At 41.5% G+C, this 19,168-nt stretch overlaps 3 protein-coding genes across 10 annotated transcripts in view; 2 read left to right on the top strand and 1 right to left on the bottom strand.

The window, feature by feature from the left end:
* The first annotated feature begins 40 nt into the window (after window positions 1–40).
* Window positions 41–2,885, top strand: map10 (microtubule associated protein 10). Its single transcript, XM_044214866.1, has one exon. It carries the CDS (start codon window positions 185–187, stop codon window positions 2,717–2,719), a length of 2,535 nt encoding a protein of 844 aa, XP_044070801.1. The 5' UTR covers window positions 41–184; the 3' UTR covers window positions 2,720–2,885.
* Window positions 2,886–3,491: 606 nt separating this feature from the next.
* Window positions 3,492–12,419, top strand: ntpcr (nucleoside-triphosphatase, cancer-related). Of its 2 annotated transcripts, none has more exons than XM_044214869.1 (5): window positions 3,492–3,637; window positions 4,110–4,272; window positions 4,356–4,458; window positions 5,034–5,243; window positions 12,340–12,419. In XM_044214869.1, exons 1-5 carry the CDS (start codon window positions 3,604–3,606, stop codon window positions 12,367–12,369), a joined length of 540 nt encoding a protein of 179 aa, XP_044070804.1. In that variant the 5' UTR covers window positions 3,492–3,603; the 3' UTR covers window positions 12,370–12,419. The 2 variants fall into 2 exon arrangements, with proteins under 2 accessions (XP_044070804.1, XP_044070802.1); XM_044214867.1 differs by lacking the exon at window positions 12,340–12,419 and adding an exon at window positions 5,812–6,549.
* The window catches only part of LOC122884657 (spectrin beta chain, non-erythrocytic 1), a 34,847-nt gene continuing 21,711 nt past the window's right edge, over window positions 6,033–19,168 (bottom strand). For 5 of the 7 annotated variants that reach the window (XM_044214853.1, XM_044214852.1, XM_044214856.1 and 2 more), the window contains 10 exons: window positions 15,906–17,867; window positions 15,397–15,531; window positions 15,227–15,301; window positions 15,048–15,134; window positions 14,865–14,956; window positions 14,644–14,729; window positions 14,491–14,554; window positions 14,154–14,371; window positions 13,468–13,614; window positions 6,033–13,366 (listed from right to left, as the gene is read on the bottom strand). In XM_044214853.1, the coding sequence (XP_044070788.1) occupies window positions 13,101–13,366; window positions 13,468–13,614; window positions 14,154–14,371; window positions 14,491–14,554; window positions 14,644–14,729; window positions 14,865–14,956; window positions 15,048–15,134; window positions 15,227–15,301; window positions 15,397–15,531; window positions 15,906–17,867 (3,132 nt within the window). In that variant the 3' untranslated portion in view covers window positions 6,033–13,100. The remainder of the gene's footprint in view (window positions 13,367–13,467; window positions 13,615–14,153; window positions 14,372–14,490; window positions 14,555–14,643; window positions 14,730–14,864; window positions 14,957–15,047; window positions 15,135–15,226; window positions 15,302–15,396; window positions 15,532–15,905; window positions 17,868–19,168) is intronic. The other 2 variants (XM_044214857.1, XM_044214859.1) reach the window with 1 other exon arrangement.

The following is a 19,168-nucleotide window of genomic DNA, read 5'->3' as shown; positions in this document are numbered from 1 at the left end:
ATACTTAAAGGACCCCTGAAACCACATTTCCCAGGTATCCCGGGGCATTGTGTGACGCTATATACTTGCGACAGCTGTTTGTTTCCATGGAGCCGAGATAAGCTAAAAGCTCGAGTTTGCGGATTAGCTAACAGCGAAATAATTAGCTGGTTGGGTTTTTTTTTGTGGTCACACAGCTTTCAGGATGTCAGGACGAGGAAATGGCGATGATCTCGAGACTCTGTTTTCGTTTGAGCTTTTGGTGGAATATATCCGAATCGAGAAAGAAAGTAAAGTTTCCGACGAACTGGCTCTCGGAGTACGACTGCTGGATTTTCCAACGCTGCTCATTAATCAGCCTCAAAAGAGCAGTAGTGGCATTAACCAACAAGAACAGCATGGAAAGGGTCAACGGGGAGAATACGCCTTTAACAGAGGCAAGTCTTGTCTCTTCAAAATGAACCCAAACTCACTGCATACCCATCTATCTAACACCCCTCTCTATGCTATGGTGTTGGATGTGAAAGAGGAGATCCCCAAATTGGTCGGGACCTCACTCATCTCACTGGCTAAAATGATGGACAGAATCAGGCAGGATGTGACTGAACATAGCGTTTCTACTTCCTCGTCTCATGGTGAAAGGGGGCTTGTTGGTATATGCAACCTCACGGGGGAGAAAATTGGATCCGTTTCTCTGACTTATAAACTGCTAAGTCTGGGAGCTAGTTTACTGCCACATATCACAGAAAGGAGGGGTCTTAAAAGCACCAGTGTACATGGAGGACAGCATGTACAAGAGAGCATCATGGAGAAAAACATATCTACAGAATTATTGAGTCTTGACTGTGGAAATGTCTATTCACCCACACTGGACAAGTCTGATGTTAGCAGAAACATCCAAAGCAACAAACCATCAAATGAGAATACCTTGATAACTGAGGTTAAACAGGACAGTGATGTTTGTGTTGCCATGAAGACAAGAAGCCAAATGCCTCAAACACTCACAGAAACTGAAAGAAGTAGTTCTGAAGAAGATTTAACTACATTTTGTCCGCCACATCTCTTCTACAGTAATTCTGAGGAAAATAGCAAAAATGAAGGAGGGGATTGCAAATTACTGAATATAGACTCAGAGGCTTTTACGTTTGAAGACACGCGCTCAGAGGAAGAGACTGCTGAAAATAAAAGTGAAGGTACAAGTTCTCCAATGATGGACCAGAGACTAAAACATGATGTAAAAGTGTCAAGAAACCAAGAAACAAGTGGGGTGACTCCAAATGTCCTCGGGGAAGCCTTGCGACAGTTGCCTCTGCTAAATGCTCTTCTTGTTGAGCTGTCACAGTTGAATGACCAGAACCCACAGCAGTCCTTGTCTATTCATCCCAGTCTAGCTTGGATTTACAGGCCTGTTTCCACAGAGACTTCAGCTGGGCATGGAAACACAGCACGAAATGCGCAAACCAAATTGTTGCAGAAAACCAGACGGGGGACTAGTTCCCATTTAAAACATTTACATTCCCCCAGAAACTGCTCTACACCAGTAGTTAGGCCTGCATCTGTAAGCGTGAGAGATAAACAAGAAGAGGCTTTGATTGAGCGTAAAAGCTCCAGTACATCTCCTAGGAAGAAGCTTGTATATGGTACAACTAAAACATTTAATCTAAGGCTGAAGCAAGTTTCTCCTCTTAAAGTAAACCGTCGTGAATGCATGGAATTAATACAGAGTGAAACACAGCCAAGTAAAGGAAAGTCAAAGTCAAGTATTAAGATCACGAAGTCCAGCAAAAGGAAATCATTATTAAATCCGAGCCCCAGTCTGAATGAAAATATTGAGACAATGATACAAAGCATCACAGTGAACTCTGCACTACAAGAAACAATCACACTAAAACAGAAAAACCTGCAAGGGAAAGTTCATGGTAAACAAGACAGAGACTCTCTGAGAATTTCAGAAAAACCTTCCCTTTCTGAAAGAGACTTGAAATGTATTCACATCCCCAGTGTAGATAGTGACAATGTTCCTCAAAACAAAGACACGAACGAGCATCACAGTGAATCAAATCAATCACAGTCTGAATCTGTCAGGCACAGAGAGAAAATTGAATCTTCAGGAAGCAGCAGACACAGCAGCCCAAAATCTTTATTTTCAGACTCCAGCGGGGAAGGAAACGAGGAGGCAGACTACGCTGATGACTTTAACAGTCTTGAGCCCAGCGATGCCTACTCTCCTGACCCCTTGAGTAGCCCTGAGCCCTCCAGAGCGAAGACTCCCAAGTCTCCTGTCCACCCCGACTTCTGCAACTCTGACTCTGAAGGTTTCCAGACGAGAGCAGTCCTCCCTGTGCCCATCAAAGCCCCCAGCTCTCCACAGCGTGCTCTGAGGGGTACGCACATCATCCGACCTCGAACCCACGCCTCGGCCCTCAGCTTTTCCTCCGATGATGGTGACGGGGACAGGTTGGTTTCCTTGCAAACCACATGCTCCAGGAAACAGATGACGGAGAGCAGTAGAGTGGAAAGGAGCTCTGGCGCAGAGAGTTTCATATCATCAAAAAGTCAATGGAGCAAGTCAACCAAGAACAGCGGCCCAGTTCCAGGATTTTCTGCAGAATCGATATCCTCCTTTGAACCACAGGAGGCAGAGGAACTGGAGGATGAGCTAGGCTCTCTGGATTTCAGAAAGGAGTATCAGCATATCTCTAAGCTAGTGGCCAACAAACTCCCTGGTTACACTATGTAAAGAAAAAATATATACATCAAGGCTACACTATTTCCCTTAGCCAAGTGAAACAGATGAGTAGCAGTATTGTATTGTACGCATCTAGCAAATATGTAACTGTGTAAGTTTTCCTTTCAGTTATGATGTCTGACAACCTTTTTGAATAAAGACAAGCTTTTTCTGGAAATAAGGTGATCATTTTATGTCTTAACCACTCAGTTAATACTAGGCTACTGGACATTTGCATAAAGTCTTGGACCATGAGTCTTTTAGTAACATATAAGAGGATAGGAAATCTCTCGATGCGCACCACTCATGCAAATCATTTAACTCATAAGCTCTCCTTTCTAGTAGAGTTGTCTCAAGTTGAAAATCTCGCAGAGCTCCTAAGGCAGCACTTGATTTCATATTATTTTCTTTAAATACCACCTGCTACTTTGCATTTGTCTCTTGATATTATTTGCTAAGCAAAACAGAGACCGCTATTTCATTCATTTTCCCACTGGTGGGCTGTGTTTTGCGTGACACAGCTGGGTTTAGCATTTCTTTTGCAATTTTTGGGTTTCAGTGGGACAGTGGAACCTTACTAATTTGAAGAGGTGGAAAGGTATTATTATTATTAGTATTAAGTACATTTACTCAAGTACTGTAATTAAGTACTTGTACTTTGAGTATTTCAATTTTATGCTACTCTGTCCACGACATTTGACAGAGAACTTTTTTACTGTACTACATTTATTTGTACACAGTGGTATTGCTCGTTTTACTCAAGTAAAGCATGTAAATCGAGAAATAATGTGCTGTCTTTTACAAAATAAAGTATAGAAGTCTTGTGCCTACCGCGCATGCGTCACCTCGATGTGTACGGAAGAGCTGTAGCAGCATGATACATGGTGTAAACTGAAATGTTCAAACACGTTTTTCTGACAGGACCTCCAGGTAACACTTAATACCTAGTGTGTTCGGTGCTGTTGAAGTTCAAGTCACTGTAAATCCAGACCAGGCAGTCAGCTATCTTAAGAGTCAGTAAGCGTTAACGGTGGTTTTAAAGAAAGTTAGCTTGTTTTAGCTATTTTTGTCGGGATAATATCGAATTATACTGGCAACGTTTTATGGCAACTAGGTATTTATGCTATTGCTTTAACTCATTACAAACATTAAAGAGACGTTTATATAAACAATTTCATTTTTTAATAGTATTTTTTAGTCAATATGACAGTCAAAGATATATTGTTTTAACGTTATATACATTTAGTAGACTGAGAGCATTGATTAAGGACTAAGGACGCTAACATCACTAATGCATGGATTAAACATGTCCTAACATTTTACAGTAAGGCACTGACTGTACCCCAGTTTTAAACTGAGTGATATTGCAGTTGTTTTACAATGTCCTTTGTTTTGCTTACAGGAGTGGGGAAAACCACCCTGGTCCAGAAAGCCTGTGAGGCTTTAGTGTCATCAGGAGTGGGAGTTGAAGGGTTTTACACAGAGGAGGTCAGGGAGGGAGGCCGGAGAGTTGGCTTTGATGTAGTCACAGTGACAGGAGAGAGGGGCCACCTGTCCAGAATCAGGTAGCAGGCTTTTCATCTTATCCAAATCAAACTACCTGTTCTATTTTATCCTGTTGTTTTTAGTAACCCTCACCTTATTTTAGAGACGTTCCCGGTTCATCTCATGGCAGACGGGAATACACAGTTGGGCAGTATGTGGTTGACTTGCCTTCATTTGAAAACCTGGCTCTCCCCCTCTTCAGAAACGTAAGACAGCAGCACATGCTTTTTAAACTCACCCTCATCAGTAGATCGCAGTAAGCAAAACACTCCCTTTATTCCCCACTTAACAAACTACCAAACCTTTGATTTTCTCAGAATTGATGGAATAATTGGAAGCTTGAAAACACATAAATTCCAGAGTGACATTTTTAGTGTTCGTGGTGCCGTCTGGCTGCCACTGACTGTGATTAATTCGGCATGTAAAGTGAGTCTGGAGTGACATCTACACATGCACTGTAAAGGAAGGTTATTCCACTTTCATCTCACTTGAAGCGTCTCTTTAATCACTGCAGATGACCTGTTGCATGTAACGTGCAAACATTGTCCCAGGCATATTATCAGTCAGTGAGATTCACATACATGAGACATTAACACGATGGGCTTTTCCCACGTTAGATTAGCCACATGGCCACCAATGAAATCTATTTAATCTTTTTATCAATGAATGTCCAAACTGAACTAGTTTTCTTTTATTTCTAAATTGTAAGTAACATCAAGCATACATTTATGCATGCATTGACTGTGGTCTTGCTTAATGCTAACATCTCTATCGTCTCCAGGTAGGGTCAGCAGATGGGGGCAGCAGGAAGGTGTTTGTCATTGACGAGATTGGCAAAATGGAGCTCTTCAGCCAGTCATTCATCAGGGCAGTGAGACAGACTTTAGATAGCACTTCCTGCACCATCCTGGGCACCATCCCCATCCCCAAGGGTAAACCGCTGGGTCTCGTGGAAGAGGTGCGGAGCAGGGGGGATGTCAAGGTCTTCACAGTGAGTATAAATACTAGCACACTCTCTGGGGAAAAAAATAGATATTTATGTCAGTTTAGGAGCTTTTAAGTCCCACATTAGCTTTGGGACAGTGTTTACACTGTATCCACTTGTTCTTAGGAGGGCAGTCAGTCTCCAGAAGGGGCATGCCCTCCATTATCCCTCTCCTATAGTAGGATTAACTCTAAATCATGCGTGACTGATTCAACAACAAAGGGTGGTTTCAAATGTCAAAATAATTTATCACAGAAGACTCAGTTATGGATATTGTCATGCAAAATACTCACTATGCTGGGGTAGTTATTATATCAAACAAGGTTCTGAGGCAGTATAAACATTTTTGGCAAACATGATTTGTGATTTCAATTATAAGAAAGTAGGTCAGTGATGTGGTTTGATAATAAAAAAGTGCACACTGTTTTTTCTGAGGCTTACATCCTAAAGGACAAAACATTTGTCACAGTTCTCATGTGATTTATATTTGGCAGCACGGCTTGTTGCATTATGATCTGCAGACTACCTACTTGCCGTCTTCTAATGATTTTTGTTTATTTCTTTTCCCACTTAGGTCTCTAAGGAAAACAGAAATGCTATACTACCCAACATTTTAGCGACACTACAAAATTGCCTAAAACATACAACCTGATGTGGAGATTCAGAGCCACTAAAAGGGAAAAACCCTGCAGTTTGTGTGTATTTTTGCGCTGTTTTATTTGTGTCAATGCTTATACAGTACACACAGCCTGACTATTCACGCTTCATAACAGGGTTGTGACCTGAAGGGCATACCTAGCTGCTGGAAGAGTTAGTGTGTCACATGCATGTATTTATGTACACAATTTATTTTTTAATTTCTCATACAGCCTCAAAATGGATTGCATGCTGAATAATTCATTAGAAGTGGGGGAATTGTTCACTTAGTGTGTAAATATCCCGTGCTCTCAGAGCCAAAGACCACTAGTCTTCAAAACAGCTCTGTTTCATTTTATTTTTTTTTATTTAGCTGCTGGTCTTTTCAAGCCTCTAGCAGGCATTTCTCATTTATTATAATATGTATAATATTCATTTGTTGTAAGTGGTGCTGTTTGTTTCATAAAGGGGCAAACAAAGCAGTGCCCCTGTTTATTAATTTAGTTCTTTGCTATATGAGCCTCCCTTGTGTTTGTCCCGTCAACCCGAGGATGTGCTCACTGAAAATTAGTCAATATTTAACGGTGCAACTATGCCCAATTCTTTCGTGGTTTATTCATCCACTAGCATGAACAAAAAAATTGCAAAATAAACAGTTATTGTCTTTCAACAACAAGATTGTTTTTCTCTGGTATTCATTTCTTACATTTAAAGATGTAAGATTTCAGCAGTTACAAATGTGTTCATGATGATAAGCTTCAGTCTTGTTTTCATATTCAGCAGTACAAATAAATATGCTTCATTTTAGTTTCTGGGGATTTATGCTTCACCCCGGGAGATAATGGAATTTCTATCCATGTGCACTCAGATTACATTAAAGGATAAATGGTGTGATATCGGATTTTTGAGATGTCCGAGTGCAAGGATTTATTCCAATGGTATAGTTCAGAGGTCTCTGAAGGGTTTACAGCTATCAGGGTGTCCGTGGGGTCTTAAAAAGTATTAAAAGTTGATAAATCAATTTAGCTACAATTAATGTGCTGAAAAAGTCTTAAAAAGTCTTAAAGAGTCTTAAACGCCATTTTCAGAGGTATTCAATTTTGTAGCTTGTTTTCAGTATGTATCGGCGATGTGATTTTTCCAGATTTATACAGAATTCTGAATTTTCCAACCTAAAAATGTGACCCATTTGAATCATGCAGATGCAGATCCGTTAACAAATATTTTATGGTCGCACTGGCTTCTCTGTCCTCTCCTCTGCGTGTTTGACCCGGTTTGACCGAGGGCGGGGCTCAGCTCCTATACATGCACACACAAACATCCTTCCTCCTGACTGATGTCTGCGTTCTTCATTCTTTCTAAACTTCACTCGGTATTTTGACGTCAGGAATATTAGGCTATTTATTTGACTGACATTTTAGATTTGTTTCCAGTGAGATATTATTGAGTGTATAAAGTGACTTTGCTGTTGTAAACTGTTGCTGCTCTAGAAACAATATTTTGTTATATTTAAAATATATATCAATTATAATCCTGTTATAAATGTATTCTTTTTTTTTTAAATTATAATTTAAAAAACCCCAGTTCTTTAGTAATGAAAATGAACCAGTAACAGTATTGATAAAGAACCGGGCTGATAAGAGTATGGATAAGATAAAGATACAGTCCTAACGATACCCACCCCTACAGCTGGTTAGTGGCTTCACCCTGACTTTGGGAGGATGAGCAAATCGTAGTTCAAATCCCTTCACTATAAGCTTTGTTTAACCAATGGTATTTTGTGATTATTATTTTTTTTATGGCACACAGCGCGAGCACTCACAGAAATGTGAAGGATAACTTCAGGACATCACGCTGGCTTCATCAGTGAGCATATTAGTTTAACTCTTTCTTGCAAATGTCAGTGTAATGTGACTACAATGTGTTTTTTTTAAATATAAATATTGTAATGATAGTAGTCTAAAATTATGGGAAAATGCATAGTTTTTAGGCAAATAACATCAAATTTTCTTGGGGGAGGAACCCACTTGTGGGGTTTGGGGGTTTAGAGACTAAAGTAGCTCAAGAACATTCAAGGTTCATGAGTTCTGTTGATAGTTCAGATCAGACAGACTCGCTGCAAGTGGAATTTCACTGACTCTGCGTGAGCTCCGAAGTCTGGCAGTTGTATCAAGGTTTTTAATAGAAACCCTCTGGCAAAGATATTTATTTCAACACCAAAGCATCTTCAGGTCATTTCAAAGTGAAAATACATGCAAGGCTTTTTCGGCTTGTTTTTTTAATACTGCTTGTATAACTGATGTAACCTGTCAGGTTGGCTGCAGAGAGAGCTGCCAGCTGTGATCTGCGTCAGGCATGCTGCTGCGCCAGCATCTGTTCTGTGGCCACTGCTGACGTACCTCTGGATCAATTGGCACTAACAGTCGCTGAATTGGCTTCAAAGTCAACATCGCAATGGTCGTATTTTTTAACTAACATGGAAATATGACGTTGCATTGTTATTGTAGGCACAGACTTAATGGGCAATTAGAGTTGATGATATGGTTCATGGTAGGGCAAGCCAAGCAGTGCAGCTGAAGGGGCTGGCTCTCCTGATTGGAAGGTGATCCTCAGCACCCTGCAGCAGGGTAGCAGATGGGTTATATAACAGTGACAAAGGCCTTGCCAGTTTTACCAAGTAAAGGGTGTGTGTGTGTGGATGCATTTTATGTGTTATGATGCAATTAGCAACCATGTTGTCATATTATAGGCATATCATTTGCAGCAGTGATTCCCAGCCAGGAGTACCTCTGCAATTCAATCCAATGGGAAGATTGGATAAATTATGAAATAGCTAAAAGTAATGTATAAATGGTTAAATAGATAGCTAAAATGAATGAATAAACAGTTCAAATAGTTTCTCAAAAGTAATGGGTAAATGGTTGAAATATTGTTGATGAAGGTTGAGTTCATCCGACAGGGCTGTGTGGGAATACGTCTGACAAAAAAAGGTTGGGAACCATTGATTTACAGTATCATGATGTGTATCCATTTCATCATAATACCAATATTTGATACAGTAGCAAATAATTCAGAGCAATAAAGAGGATTATGTATTCTTTTCTGCACAAAAGAGAAACCCTTTCCACACTCTAAAAAACATCTATATTTCAGTACTATATTTTATGGTAACATTGTCCAGACATCATGCTTGCTATTTTACATTGTAAGCACCATGGGTTTGTTCATATATAACCATTGTGTAGCTGTAACAATTGGATGCACTGTCAGGGGACTTGAATGTATTGATGCGTCCTAAGCAGGAAGAGTGTTGCGTGAAAATCCATATAGAATAGCTTGAATGAATATGAAGTGAAGTGATATCCATATCGCAGAGATGCATTTGCACCATATCTGCGGGACAGATGTCTATGTGGAACCCTGTATCCTTTATCCCTCCACACATGGAGGACACAGAAATGCAAGGAGCTTACCAACAATCCAGGACAAAAGGGAGCTTGCTGGTGGGAAGGAGGGGCAGTGGGGTGGATGGTGGGGAGCTGGCGCTTAGATGAGGAAATTTTTCTCCAGTTATTGCACTTTGTGGTACCAGCCCAGAAGGCACAATGACAGCTGTAGATGGGGGACATATTATGGTATATTGTCCGAGAAGCCCTTGGTCAAAATGCCAAACACAGTTGATGAAAATCTGACATATTGTTCAAAGACCATGTGGGAGATATACAAAAGCCTGCTCCAGCTTTCCCAAAGCCAGACTTCAAATTCACTGTTTATTTCCCAAGATGATCGCATGATTATTTGAAAGATGCGGAGCTAAGCTTCTTAGCATCTGTGATGTCAGATTTCTCAGTGCCAAAACTTGCACATGGTAAGTACTTAGCAATACTCCCTTAAAGGGATAAGGGAAAATCAAAAATATGTATTTTTGGGTTGACCTGTCCCTTTAATCAAGGTCATTTCTCAGCATGTACTGGCTATGTGAGTTCTCACAGTTTCTACCACAAGGCTTTGCATGGCCCGCAGGCATTGTGTTTTCAGATATATTCCCAGAAAGCTATAATTGAGCTTTAATTCACCTCGTTGTTCTAATGGGCATAACTAAGTGTTGGTAACTGCTGGTCTTGCCAGGTGGGCAATTAATGTCAAATGGGATCTGAAGGCTGTGGAAATTAAGCCATTTGATCTGTGTTCCTAACCACTATACCACCCCGCTGCCCACCGATGATTCCCAAACCACTCTCCCCATTACATCACTTTCATGGGCTCCCTGGGGATACTGGAGGCAGACAGTGTTGGGTTTCAAAGCCTGTGTCCAGGCCACTAGCACACCCCTCTGCAAGCCTACCTTTTGAGTCTGGGATCAAAGCTCAAAGAAGCACGAGAATGAAAATAAACAAAGAAAATCTTCACATGATGTCAACACATTGCCTAATTTGTTTTTCATAAAATAAGTAGCATGTATTATTTTCCAAAAATACTGATATAAATCTACACTTATTTTAACATATAAATACATCTAACATTTTCCCTGTAGAAATCATTGATGTGTAAAGAGTCATGCATCCTTCCAGAGGCACAAGGACCATCTTCCATCCAGAGCAGGGGAGGGGTCGAGGCCTGAGGACATCCCTCTCCTGTTACACTACCTTGATGGTTCCTTGTGACCTCCGGATCTCTTTGAATGACTGTGGTAACCCCTGTGAGTCACTCTTTACTTGGCTACATAACAAAACCTGGACTTTACCTCTCCTTTGGGAGGGTATGTCATGTGGGCTGTTATCAGTTGGTTAGGGGAAATGCAACAACCCAAGTGTGTGGGTGTTGTGTTTTGTGGTGCACGTATCCATTGCCACACCATGTAATCCCACGCTGAGAGAGGAAGCCTCCAGAATGTGGTGACAAACAAGCAGAGCGAGTGCATCACTGTCTCTGCAGGGGAGGGTTGAAACCCCCAGAGCTGTGAAGGAAGCAGTAGGAGCTGTCAGCGGATGATATGGAGGTCAGAGGCCACAGAGAGCACACAAAGATCGGGGGCATGGTGATCAATCGATTGGCTGTTGCTGCGTCCCTCAGGGCCGCAAAGGATGTGGCTGTCATTCCAAACTTGACAAAGAGGAAAAACACAAAAATTGTCTTTATTGTGGAGGGAAAACCCAAATGTTTGTATTCCATGCATATCAAGAAAATGGGTGCCATATGTGCATGCAACAACTATGTGAATTTACCAATCATATCCTGAATGTCATTGTGGATTATTAACTTGCAGAGTACACTAATAACATATAGATCATTGTAGTGGCACATGGACATGCCTTATATGGGGATTTTGTATATAAACTGAAGAAATATAGGGTATATGTTACAGTACTGTGATAGTTTGGGTCATACAGCATACGGCTCTATAGTCTCGATAATGATTCACAGATTGCTTACGTGCCATGATTAATGCCTCTGCTGGATGCTTTTGACAAATTTGCACCACAAACGCAGAGCTTTTCGAGCTGTTTCCATTCCATACGCTACTGTAGCTGCTGTGTGCATGCGCGTATGTGTATATACATGCCAAAACCACACTGTGACTTTTGGCAGTGCTGTATGAACTGAAAGGTGGTGCAGGGGTTGTGCCAAAGTCAATGCTGCTTCTTCCTTTATTTATTTTTTTTTGTATTTTTGACATTTGTGATAGTGCTACTCTACCAAAGTGTGTTTATAATGTGTAAACTGCACAATTTTTAGACTGGTGGTTAATGGGAGAAAGGTGTACTTTTTTCATTATCCAAAGTCCATGGTACATATTGTTATTCCATCCATTATTTCAACTGACATTTTAACTGCTGTCACTGCTAACACACCAACTGACACTTCAACTATTAACAGTGCACATGGTTCAACTATCTCTGGTGCTTTAGCTTTAACTGACATTTCAATTGCTTTCACTTTTTACAGTTCAACTAGCATTTCAGCAGCACTCATTACTCTTTAATTACTCCTTACTCTTTTTAAACTTCAACTGCAACTCCCATACAACATCGCACATGTACACAACTAACTGACCTTTCAACCTGTTTAGTGTTTGGACCTGCAATTTTCAGAGCATGCACAATTAAGTTTTCTTTAGATAATTTAGCCTTTTCTACTTGTTCATGTTGTCAAAATCTTCCAAAAAAAGTGACCCATTTCTTTCCCTCTCTGCTGTTGCTAATCTGTCCCTCAGAGATCTTGCAGGGAATCGCTGAATATTTTGTAATGCAAAACAGTAGCATTTTGCAAACTCTTTATGCATATGACTCATTATGCAGCTATGTCTGTAGAAAATACAATGTTGATTATGGATTTGGTTGAATCATGTCTTTGAATGGTGGCAGGTTTTCAATATGCAAAAATAAGGCTAATGATGTGAAGATGTTCCTAGTCTGGCCTGGCCTTTAATCTTGCACTCTTCATCTAATCCATTTTCTCTTCAAAGCCTCCAGAGATGACAACAAAGCCTGAATAACAGACATTTTCAACTGTATTAAAAATAAATATCTTCATCCATTAATCACAGCTGAAGCAAATCATTTTTTTTTTTAAATGTTTTATTATGAATAGTCTTTGCTACAATTAGTATTTAAAGTGTTAATACCAAACAAGCTCAAGCAGTATCAAACTGCTGATTTTAGTGTAAGGAAGAAAATGTTTTGATGCAGCACACACTGTACATGTGAAGGAGGGGAGCTATAATGATCTGGTACAGTAAGTGTCATGAGTTCAGGATATTGTTAATACTTGGTCATAACTGAACAAAGGTGATATCACTGGGATTATTCTCTAAATTTGGTTTCTAAATGGTTTCTCTACTGAACAGGTAGGTTTACGTTATACAGAGACTGTTAACCCAATAACACAACAATCCCAAAACAATACAAAAGGAAATACAAAATAAGACTGGTGAGAAAACATGTTTTTCAATTAATCAAATCTACAACTACACAGTGCACACTCACACAGTATTGTTCCTTTAAGAACAATATCACCAATATAAACACTCATAAAAAGTACTTATTATAAGGACTTTTCAGCCCATGAAGTGATTTATATAAAACACATCAAAAATAAAATCGTGATAACTCTTCCAATTATAAATATAGTCAGTAGTAAAGTTTTTTGCTTTTCAACAAATATGTGCACTGCACATTAGAAACTATTTGTAAAATCCTTTATTGGTAAAATCATCATTTGAAAAACTCAGACGTCCCTTTTTCCGAAGAACTTTTTGAAGACGGACTTGTTGCGTGACTGTGGCAGGCTGGCGTAGCTCCTCAGAGCAGAGTCCTGATAGGTGTCCTGCTGCCATCCAGCTAAGGCCAGCAGCGGGGGCTCAGAGCTTCTGCTTATGGATGGACTGTCTGATGACTTGTCTCCAACTACAAGAGTCACACAGTAGTTGGAGCCTCTTTCCAGGCCTCTGCCTCCAGGGGTGTGCAACATAGGTTTGATCTTCTGAAAAGTTGCTGAGAGAAAACAGTAGAGAGAACATTAGGAGGTAAAAACTGTTGTTTATGAGCCACACACACACATTATACATCATTTAGGTTAATGACTGCAAACTAACCTGATGTGAAGGAGTGAGAACGGTGCTTGTTGCTGAGCCAGTCCTGACCACTGGATACAGGGGAGTGAGGGGGGGAGGAGGTGTTGTCTCTGGATGCTCCTGACAGTCTGTGAGTCATTGTCTGCTTAAAACTGCCTTCATCATCATCTAGAGAGGGTGACGAAAAAATATTAAAAGCAGAAAAGAAGAACAGAAGAGCTGAGCAACAAAAAAGTGAAACATTACTGTAGTAACAGATGTGAGCTTCTCTGTGTTGCCATACTCTAGTTGTTTAATAAGTAGTAAGACAATACCTTAGCTCCCCCTAGTGGTACATACTACACCTGCAACAGCCATTCACTTTTCTTCTATGGTTGGAGCACTTATCATAGCAGTCTGAAACACTACAAAGCTAAATGAAATCCTGAATTCCTTTTTGAACTCAACAGTAGCCTTAAGGGTAAAGAAGCAAGGAAAACCAGCTTGGTTGATGAAATCATTGTTGGGAAAATGAATAAAAATCCTGTTCAACCAATAACTACCATGGAGGAGTGCATCCTCTAACCACCAGTGGTTTAGTGGGGATATTGGGTAGCCAACAATGGTGGGTGTATTGCTTCCGTTAAGTGTGAATGTGGAGCAGATGCACATTCATTTAACTCTCCTCAGGTAAATATAGCTTTTGTCAACACAGCAGAAGGCCTTACCACAGCAGCCTCCATCTGATGATGAGACGGTCGACTGCTCTTCCACACTCCTTAAATGACTCTGTGGCATGTGACTGAACTCTCTGGTGAGGACAACAATCTCTTTGGTTTGGGCGGCGCCCGGTGGTTTGCGCCCGAGTAACGTGGAGGTGACATCATGTCGGGAGGAGCAGTGGCATTTGGCAAGACCATGACAACCGGAGCAGATGGAAGGGTTCCTGGAAGGTGGGAGGGAAATTATTATTTTTTTTAAATTACAAAACATTTATTGTAAGGATCAGAAGCATTTTGACTTTGGAATTCAAGAGTTTGAGGCTGTTAAACCATCGTATCTTACAAGGAAATGGGGAGGTCTTGATCAGCTGGGACACTTGATAATGAAGACAGAGACTCATTCTGACCTTTTAAGAAAAAAAAACATGAATGAATCATGCAATTTTCACATCAGTTCAGAATTAGCATACATTAGCTTTGAAATTAAAATGTCTACCTGTGTTTGTTTGTATTTTCATCATCCATTTCTTCATCATAAAGCGTGAGGAGACATTGAGCAGATATTCAGACCCATCACGGAGCCTGAGGGCCAGAAAAAACAACTGTTACAACCTCCAGAATGGTCAAACACACAGCTGTCTATATAGCTATCATTGCTTTTAAATCTGCATCAGATATAAATAACCATTAGTGTAATCTAGGGGTTATTAGTCTTACCGTAGTCGAAAGCAGTTGGGTTTTTTGGTGTACTCTGGTGCAGGTGAACACTCAGCTCCCATGAGGTTCAGCGGCAGGCCACAGGCAGAGCTCTGCAGCACAGCACAGATTGATCATCATCACTGATTTCATTCTCTCCAATTAAATGATTTATCATTTCTGTTCTCCTAGTTTTCTGCTTACCCTCAGTGTCTCCTTTCTATCCTGGTAGAAGCACAAGGTTTGCCTATATAGGACGGCATGGTAGGAGTTCCAGCCTCTGGAGGCCGCCTGTGAAAATAAGATAAGAGTGCGTGCTGCTGACTGCGGGCTTTACATTTGCTGACCATGCTGGCTTAAACATCGAATGGAGCTTTTCTTACTTTCTTTCCTCCCAACTGCAGCTTGTGCTTCCTCTCAAGCATTCCCTCCATAGACTGCAGCTCAGGCTTTCCACTCTGAGAGGGTTTCAATTAACAACAACATTTGTGGCTAATCATACGAGCCATATTTCTAATAGGCAAAGAGCTTAACACACTGCAGTCCCTCTTACCACGGTGCTACAGTGCCCTCCTGTGGCCATTGATTCTTCCTGCTTCTCCATGTTGTCCAGGCTTTGTGAGGCTTTTCTTTGCTGACAGATGCCATCCAAACCCATATGAACTGACAGTAGACTCATTGACTGGTCCTGTTCAGAAAGAGAAGATTCCACAGTCATCACTGATGACAAAGTATTAGTTGCTCATGCAGATGTGTTGCCTTTAATATCAAATATCGACACCGCAACAGTGATAAAAGTTACTGACCCCAACTACAGGTTTAGGACAAAATTAATATAATTTGTTTTCACTATATACACATGATAATTGACACACTTGTTGATATTATATTAACATTTATATTATATATATAATATTGAATTAATTAGGTTTCTAATAAATGAGGCAGGGTGTTAAAGTTTCGGTTTACCCAAATTACCCAACACTGTCATTAACTTTTTCTAAGTGAGATTTATTTTTGTGTCAAATTTCGACATCACAGTATATCAAACGCTGACCTCACCTTCGAACAACCTGTGTGCTCATCCACCTCCTCCCCCACCTTTGCCTCCTCTTCCTCCTCCTCATCCTCTCTGTATTGATAAATATATCTCTGGTTGTCCCCTACATCTGGCAGCTTCACTGGATCAGATGCCGTCTCGTTCACTGTCACTGAGGTCTTGCTGGCCGGTTCCTTGTTAGGAAAGGCTGCCCAGGACCTCCTGTCTCCTATGGCCAGTGGAGGGAGGTGACCTTTGGGACTCTGCTCCTTGTCGTAACCCAGCAAGCTCTGAATGTAGGGGGGCAGTCTAAACTCGGCCACGAGGAGGTTGGGTGCTGAGGCTGTGGCCAGGTTCCTGTAGAGGACAGCCGGGGTCTTAGGTGAAGGTGAGCAAGAAAGGGGCTCTTTGGATTGGTCTGAGGGTTCAGACTCTTCCTGGTTGGGCTGGTACATGATGTCTGAGCAGATGCTCTGTCTGTAGTTAGTAGTCTGGTTCCAGATGTCCTCCAGTTCTTCTTCTTCCTCCTGAAACTGCTGGTGGTCGAGGTGGACAGGCTCTGTTTCCAGCTCTGCTGAGTCTGTTGATGGACCCCATGATGTTACAGTGTTCTCCCTCATTTTAGTGCAGTCTATACCTCCAACTTTAAGGGACATGAGCGTCCCCACCACTCCCTTGGGCTGGGGGTTATCTGGACATGGAGCATCAGTGCAAAGCTTGATACTGCTGGAGGTGGAGATTCCAGAGTCTACTGAGTCCTGACGAACACTCACACTCACTGTTGACTTCAGATTCACTACCATGTGAGAAGCTTGGCTCAGAGGACCAGGAAGTCCAGGACTCTCTTCACGCACACTCTGGGGTCTTGTATTTTTATGGTACTGGTGTCCATTTAGGTCTCGAATGAGTGTATGGACACTAGGGCACCCGTGTTTATGTTCAGCTGTACTTTGGGCTTGGTTCACATAAATAGGGAGCTGGGAAGGCTGTCTGGTTCCATCCCTTTCAGCTGTACTGGTTTTACCCTCTGATGACATTTTGTCCCACTCCTGCTCTGCATCCTCATGCAGAATGAACTGGGTTTTAGATAGGCTGTTACATGGTACAGTCTGGTCTTCATCCTCTTCCAGGGAAAGAGGACGTGGTGGTTGGAAACTCTTGTCCACATCACGCAGACCTTTCGCTACAACCGTCGAAGTCTGTGTTTCAGAAAAGCTGATATCTGCTGGACTGTGTGTGACGGCAGGAGTGGGTCGAGTCTGTTTGAAAGAGCTCAGGGCTGTGTGTCTCTGGGAGAGGGGGTCCGGATCAGTCCCTGCACCTTTTTTGGACTCCGGAGGGGCGATGGTAATGATGTCCTGAATGCTTGGGATGAGGGTCATGTCCTTAGGTAGGTCGAAGCTCAGCACAGAGCCCAAAGAGAGGAATCTGCAGTGGCTTCTCACATGATTTGTGGAGGGCAAAGTGGTTGGCCCCTCTGATACGGCATATGGAATAATGCTGTATTCCCCTGAACATTCTGTATCAATGTCCTTCAGCAGGGGATTCTTCATATAGGCCATAGCTTCTACCCCATCCCCACTCTTTGGTGAACTCTTCTTCCTTCTGCCTTCCTTCAGTGGCCATGTATGTGTGTCATATGTGATTGTCTCGCAGGCATAGTGCGGCAACCCTTCTGTTTGCTCTTCCACTCCCATGATTTTCTGGATAGTGTGTCTGCGTGCATCTTTCTTCCTCTTTCTCTTCTTGCCCATTCTCTTAAGACTGCTGAAGATGGAGCTGGTGCCGCTCCCCGTCAAAGGGTGGAAGGTCACGTTAGCCATCTGAGGTGCAGACACTGAGGAAGATGGTGAGGAGGAGGAGGATGGCAAGAAAGTAGGGGAGGCTGAAGCTGCAGAGCAGCGCTTTTGGCGGGGAAGGGTGATACTCTCATACACAGGGGCCACGGCCAAGTTGTTATCCTTGACATGCAAGTAGGTACTTACCTGTAAAAAGAAAAGGATATTAGGCATGTGTGAGCTCTCACATCATTGAGGCTGTAAATGCTTTTTCGCAAATGGTTAACCCCAGAAAGACTCATGCGTGCTGCAGGTTGGAGCCCTGCAGCCCTCTGTGAGAACAAGAGCTGTTTCATTTGTTACAGATGAATGATAACATGAGAGCAAAAGTGACTAAGACAGTCAGCTACTTTTCAGAGACAAACAACAGCCTCTTTTCCTTTATATCCCACACATCCAAGAAAACATTGGGGATTCAGGAATTTACAAGCCTTACACAGCAATGCAAAAGTATAAAAAAAACACAAAAGACAAAAAACATTAGATGAAAGGACAAAAGAACATGGACATGATTGCAATTGCACACTTGCAGGACTTAATCAAAATCATATGTGGCTGCACATGCTTTCATATGCAGCTGTAATGGCTTGACCTTTCAACTCTGTGACTAATCTCTTGTTTCTGTGGAAGCCCCAGACTATAAATCATGGTGTGCAGTCTGGGGGCCTTTCTTGAAAGTTCAGCACCAGTTCTCTGTCTAATGACTGCGCCTGTATTGGCATTTGGGACGCACTCCTGCTGGGAGCCATTTTGGAGCACAAGTTTCATAGGAAGTGAGGGTGAGGTCACTCATTTTACACAATTGCGGCATAGCCGTGGAGAGCCAAGCAAGACCAGGTTTCCATCAGGCTTGTGGTGAAATGACAGAAGGAGGAGAGAGAGCTTCTGTCAACATTCACAGCAGGGAGAAGACTGTGTGTGTGTTTCTTACTCATCACCCCCATTTTGTCTCTGTCATCAGTGCTTTCCAGCTTTAAATCCTGGCTCATTGAACAAGTTGATGTCCAAAGAAACGCTTTAATGTTGGAGGAAAGATGGATTGTAAACATAGTGATAAATTGTTTGATTTTGCGTTGGGAATTTAACCATTTATCTGAGCTTACAGAAGACAAGCTGAAAGGGCAAAATGACTACTGACAGATTATTGCAAAGATGGATTCACATTCACTCTAGTAAATCCAAAATATACACATTTGTAGCCTCAAGCATACTTAATATATTGATAATTCCTCTTGTTTTTAAGGCTGGAATGACGGGTTACATGACTCCTTTAAATATAAATGCTGCAAAAATAATTCAGTCTATTTTTAGATAAAATGTCCTAGAATACAAATCCAGTTTGTAAAGCCACTGTCATTTTCAGAAAATTAATCAGTTCAAAAACATTTTACATACAGTTTTACTAGAATTTTAGGTTGGCATTATACTATATAATTGGTATAAATTGA

The sequence above is a fragment of the Siniperca chuatsi genome, linkage group LG11, assembly GCF_020085105.1.
Source record: "Siniperca chuatsi isolate FFG_IHB_CAS linkage group LG11, ASM2008510v1, whole genome shotgun sequence".
NCBI lineage: Eukaryota > Metazoa > Chordata > Actinopteri > Centrarchiformes > Sinipercidae > Siniperca > Siniperca chuatsi.
This window is presented reverse-complemented; position numbering and strand designations above follow the sequence as displayed.

Bases quoted from the DNA above. Each gene is read 5' to 3' on its own strand.
- map10 (XM_044214866.1), top strand. From the start codon at position 185: ATGTCAGGACGAGGAAATGGCGATGATCTCGAGACTCTGTTTTCGTTT.
- ntpcr (XM_044214867.1), top strand. From the start codon at position 3,604: ATGTTCAAACACGTTTTTCTGACAGGACCTCCAG. The intron at 3,638-4,109 runs GTAACACTTAAT...TTTTGCTTACAG, and splicing joins TTTTCTGACAGGACCTCCAG to GAGTGGGGAAAACCACCCTG. The intron at 5,244-5,811 runs GTGAGTATAAAT...TTTCCCACTTAG, and splicing joins GGGATGTCAAGGTCTTCACA to GTCTCTAAGGAAAACAGAAA.